The sequence below is a fragment of the Myotis davidii genome, unplaced genomic scaffold (genome assembly GCF_000327345.1).
Source record: "Myotis davidii unplaced genomic scaffold, ASM32734v1 scaffold168, whole genome shotgun sequence".
Lineage (NCBI taxonomy): Eukaryota > Metazoa > Chordata > Mammalia > Chiroptera > Vespertilionidae > Myotis > Myotis davidii.
The window spans coordinates 17719-23510 of record NW_006383016.1 but is presented as its reverse complement, the minus strand read 5'-3'; the positions used below and the strand labels follow the sequence as shown (position 1 = coordinate 23510).

Genomic DNA, 5792 nt, shown 5'->3' with positions numbered 1-5792 from the left:
CCCCCCCCCCCCCATATCCTGTTTTATTGCATTCTGAGTAAATTCTTCCTTTCTGTTTTTTCATTCATTAATTCTTTTGTGACCATTTGAATTTGCTGTTTAACCTGCCTGGGATAGGCAGAGTAGTCCCTCCACCTCCTCCATGAGGTCCACTTCCTCTACCAGGAACCTGTGAATGTGGCAACGGAGAAGTAAGGTAGCAGGTGGGATGAGGAAGGGCACTAACCGGCTGACTTTGAGATGGGAAGATGATCATGGATTGTTTGTATATGGGCCGAATGTAATCACAAAACTCTTATAAGGGGAAGAGGGAGACAGAAGAACCAGAGATGGCAGCCTGAGCAGGATGTGGCCTGATGTTGCTGGCTTTGATGGAGGAGGAATGGGGCTATGAGCCAAGGAATGAGTGTGGCTTCTGGAAGCTGGAAAAGTAGAGGAAACATTCTCCCACAGAGCCTCCAGAAGGAGCGCCATCCTGCTGGCACTTTGATTTTAGCTTTAGGGCAGTGATGGCGAACCTATGACACATGTGTCAGAGGTGACACGCGAACTCATTTTTTTGGTTGATTTTTCTTTGTTAAATGGCATTTAAATATATAAAATAAATATCAAAGATATAAATGTTTGTTTTACTCTGGTTGCAAAGATCAACAAATTTCTGTATGTGACACGGCACCAGGGATAAGTTAGGGTTTTTCAAAATGCCGGCACGCCGCGCTCAGAAGGTTCGCCATCACTGATATAGAAAATTACCTTCCTGAATAGAAATATAGAACAGCAACGTTTATGGGTATCACAAATAAAGAATTCAATTCTTAAAAAACAAAAAAAAGCTTCAGTTAAAAAAAAATCACACACACACCAAATAAATGAGCTGATAAAAAAATATCAAATATTGCCCCCCCCCCTCTTCAACCACTAGCAACCACTAATCTGTTCTCCATTCCTGTAACTTGTCATTTCAAGAATGTTATGTAAATGGAAGCATACAGTATGTAACATTTGGGGATTGTTTTTTTATTCACTCAGTGCAATTCTCTGGAGATTCATCCAGGTCATTGCATGGATCAATAGTCCTTCCCTTTTTATTGATGAGCAAGTAGCATTTCACAGTATTACCACACAGATCGCTTAACTGTTCACATGTTGAAGGACATCTGGGTTATTTCCAGTTTTGGGCTATTATGAATAAAGCTGCTATAGACATTCATGTACAGGTTTTTATGTGAACGTAAGTTTTCATTTCTCTAGGAATGAAAATACCCAGGAGTCCAACTGGGTAGTTGCATGTTTAGTTTCTTAAACTGTCAAACTATTTTCCAGAGTAGCTGTACCATTTTATATTCCCACCTTCAAACATATAAGTGATCAATAGTCGGATGGATAAATTGTAGTACACTCATACAGTGAATACAACCATAAAAAAGAATGAAGTGTTGCCTGACCAGTGTGGCTCAGTGGAGGCTTCGGTTCGATGCCTGGTCAGGTCACCTGCCTGGGTTGCAGACTCAATCCCCAGTGTGGGGCGTGCAGGAGGTAGCCAATCAATGATTCTCTCTCATCATTGATGTTTCTCTCTCTCCTTCTCCCTCTCTGAAATCAATAAAAATATACTAAAAAAAAAAAAGAATGAAGTGATTTATGCTAAATGTTGGTGAATCTCAAGGACATTAAGTGAAAGAAGCCAGACACCAAGTATCAAAAGAAGTTAAATGATTCACATATTGAATGATTCCTTTTATATGAAATAGCCATTGATGTTTGTATGTTTATCTTGTATGGTGTGTGTGACCTTGCTGAACTCATTTATTGGTTCTAAGAGATATTTTTGGTAGATTCTTAGGTATTTCCTACATAGACAATCATGTCATCTATAAATAGGGACTGTTTCATTTATTGCTTTCCAACCTGTATGCCTTTCATTTTCTTTTCTTGCCTTACTGCACTGGTTAAAACTTCCAGCACTATGTTGAAGAAGTCATTATGGGGAGGAGGGGTGGGAGGTGGGACTCATTACTGCTGGTGGCTTTTCTGACACCACCCTGGTAGTGATGGCCAGGGACTGGTGAGGGTACCTTGATACAGCCTGGTGAGGGTAGAATTCTAGGTTCCCTCTTGACCTTTGCTGGCTAGAGGTTAGGGGGTCCACAATTTTTCTGGGGTTTGCTTGGAGTAAAGCATTTATTCTCTAAAAGTTTTGTCTTGCTAGATTGTTTCCTACTCATTTTGCTAGACACAGCAGGTTTTATTATTACTGTTGTCATTTTTTGTTTGTGCTCATTGGTGCTTTGGGGTTACTGGCTTCTTTGGCTACAAGTCTGAGTGAGATATGTGAAGCAAAAGAAAACCCAGGGAATTCAGTATCATGTCATGACTTGGGTCCTGAGGTCCCTGGCTAGTCTGCCTTCCCTCCAGCTTTCAGTCTTCTGTTTGTTTTATATAGAATGTTCAGGGATTTTAGCGGTATGTAACTAAAGGATTAGGAAAGAGTATGTCTACTCTATCTTCCAAGAAGTCAAAGTCACCATATATATTGCTAGTGTTTTAAATTTTTTTTTCAAAAGTTATAATTTTAGGTGAGCTAGATCATTAGAATAATATTTGATTTTTAGTATCTAAGCAAAACTGAGCTCTGCTCACTGTTATTACCATAACTGTATTAGCAGGTCAGTGACAAACTTGGTCTTCTTTGGAGGAGTTGAGAACTGGAGGAAACGAGAGTATTGGAGGGTATACTTGAAACTAGTGAGGTATTAACAGCTAAGAAACATGGTCTTACCTGCAGGCTATGGCTCAGTGTCACTGTAGAATCATAGCTGTAGCTGAAAGTCCTTTGGTCATTTTTCCCAGGAGAACACACTCAATCTTTATTTTATGCTCCTGCAGCTAGTTCACTCACATTCCAGGAACCTGTTTGGAGGTCCAGCTCCCTAAATTTCTGAGACAGAGGTAGCTTTTTATAACCAGGATTGCTTTATTCATGACTCTTCTTTTCTCCTTTTATTCAGTTAATAAATGTTAAGAAGGTGACCATTTCTTTCTAAGCCAAGAATTAATTGTATCTTCGAGAAAACACTTTTTCCTCCTGATCTTGCTTCTTCTACTTTAAAATCCCATTCCAAGGGTGGCCCTGTACAAGCTTAATTCTTCAATAAGAACCAGAATGATGCTAATACTTCTTATATGCCAGGTTCTATTCTAAGCTCATTACATATATTTACTCCTCAAAACAATCCTAAGACGTAAGTGTTTTGGCTGTCCCCACTCTACAGGCAAGGAAACCGAGGCACAGGGTCAAATAACCCAAAGTCTCCCAGCTGGAGAGTGATGTCTGGTTCCAGAGTCTGTGCAATAATCCTCTAACCACAGAGACTGCATATGGCCAAGGGCAGACCTACTATGTGTGATGATTGGAATCTCTAACAAAATGAAATGTAGTCCTTTAGTGGGGAATGTAGGATAAACCACACATGCATGTATTCCTTGAGGAAGAGTGTGGCAGCTTTTAAATTTTAAAAAAATGTATTATCAACTGTTTTTGCAGCTTGCTTGCTCTTATGAAGTTGATAAAACAAAAGCATTTCCAGAACAGAGCGATTCACCAGCACCGTCATTAAGTTGAAAATCTATTCTTTGTCACAGAGCAAGAATACACTTCAGATCCACTCAAGAAAATAACTTCCCAGAAAAGTGTTTACAGAAAGACCCACATCCATTTACCATGCATTCCAGTGCCTCATGGTCCCCTTTGCAACTGCCTAACTCCTAACCCAGTTTCTTTTTATAGTCCAAAAACAAGGAACCACTCAGAGATATCCCCTCAGAGCACTGTTGAAAATATATTAAACGCAGAGGTATCCCAGATCCCTGTTCCAAATATTAAAAATATATTAAATGATCACCTAGAGAAAATATCCATAGGTATAGTCTATTATGTTCTAATGAGTGTTTGTTTCCTTGCTTTTGATAATGTCTTCAATTTCTTCCGAGACCTTTCCTCTGTAGTCATTTGGCTCTATTGCATTTAACTTCTTTTGATACTCCAGGGGCAAACCATTCTCTTTGGCGCCCATGCAAATGACCTAGAAATAGTAAAATAAATAAAAATACCTCTTTTAGTATTTAACTTAGTATACCACAACTTTATCTGCAGTATCAAAGCATGACATATTAGCTTTCAGATAATTTTAGAGTAACTCTAAAATAAATAATTCTAGAACAAAATGGAGACATGGTCACTTCTTCCACAATAAGGATGAAAGCGCAGGGAATTTTCAAAGCCACCTGCTAGGCCCTAATGGAATATCAACTCTACTCAGTAGTATGACAAAGTACTTTTATATTAAGACAAAAAACTTATTTATAGACTATGTATAATCTTTTAAGAAAAAACTCCTCTTAAAAAAAATTAAAGTTTTCAGGGAGCAGTTTTCATTGAATCCCAGAGTCTAGTCTACCGATGAATTAGACATGAGGAAGTAAAGGGCAACCGTATTTAGTGGTACTTTTCAGACCCACACCAGGCTAATCCGCTAGGTTCCTTACTGGGGAATTCCAGAGCTGGCCTGGAACTGGGCCACCCCTCTGGGTGCCGTGTCCTGGCTGGGCCTGCTAACAATTCCTAACTTAGGGTTTCTGAAAAGGGATGTGGAGGTCTCTACCCACATTTTTTTTCCTGTGCTTGTGGGGAGTGGTTTCCTGAAAGCCAGTGTGACTTTTTTTTTTTCTTCTATCTAGGGATGGAAAACATTTCAGCAGTAGGAAATATATATTTTTCCCAATGCATATTGGTGTTCATGTTTTGTGGAGAGAAAATCGATTACAAAAGCCCACATATAGGAAGAAAATACGTGTCTAGAATTATGAATCATATATATTTCTAACAGCATTTTAAAATAAAGTTTTAGGAATATAGTTCTATCATTACAAATAAATCTGAATATTGTATTTTAGGTAAATAACTATCATTTTTGTATTTAAAAATTTTTATTAAAATGAATTGTTCATGTAGAATTTAAAACACATAAAGTTTTTAAAAAACAAGATATTCTTTAGATTAGTTCAGTGAAAATTAAGAGGAATCACCCAAAATCTTAGTAAGTAGCTTACCTTTTTATACTGGAGTGAAGGGGGAGCACTCTCATAATTTCTCATCTGGTAACTTCGACAGGTTATTTTTTTTCCTTCTTGAGTGTAAACATTAATTTCCATTGGGGCATATGTTCCACTATTAACCCCTTCTTGCCTGAAACCAGAACAGCCAAGTTTTAATCATACTTGACTTAGCCAAATTAGTTTACTGGATTAAGAATTTAACTATCTATGGATATATTTGCTCCCTCTGTATTTTGGGATATAGTAGAACATATTATATAATCCTACCACATCCAAAGTAAACTCAGCATTTTCATTAGAAAACCCTAGGTTTACTATTATTTGTTATACTTCTAACAGATCTCTATATTTATTTTATGTAAAAACATGCATCAATGTAGCTATTTTCATCTGTATATCCCCGAGACATCAGTCTCTCGGCTACACAAAGTGGACTGTGTGCTGACAGCAGGAGGGTGTCCACCGGAGCAGAGCAGTTGATGGCTTCCTCGTTCACAGGTGAGTGAAGCACCACGCAGGTCAGATAACCTGCTCTTTGCAAATCTACTCATTTCTGCCAACTTCCTCTGTACTAAATGCTCTACCTCACAACTCATGGGAATTCTAGTTATAAAAAGTATTAAAGCGCCCTGACTGGTTTGGCTCAGTGGATAGAGCGTCAGCCTGCGGACTCAATC

At 38.4% G+C, this 5792-nt stretch overlaps 1 protein-coding gene across 2 annotated transcripts in view; it reads right to left on the bottom strand.

The window, feature by feature from the left end:
• Positions 1-2954: 2954 nt before the first annotated feature.
• The window catches only part of GGCT (gamma-glutamylcyclotransferase), an 8869-nt gene continuing 6031 nt past the window's right edge, over positions 2955-5792 (bottom strand). Inside the window, exons 3-4 of one of the 2 annotated variants that reach the window (XM_006778965.2) lie at positions 5110-5245; positions 2955-4082 (exon numbers count right to left, since the gene is read on the bottom strand). In XM_006778965.2, coding sequence (XP_006779028.1) covers positions 3939-4082; positions 5110-5245 — 280 coding nt within the window. In that variant the 3' untranslated portion in view covers positions 2955-3938. The remainder of the gene's footprint in view (positions 4083-5109; positions 5246-5792) is intronic. The other variant, XM_006778966.2, reaches the window with a different exon arrangement.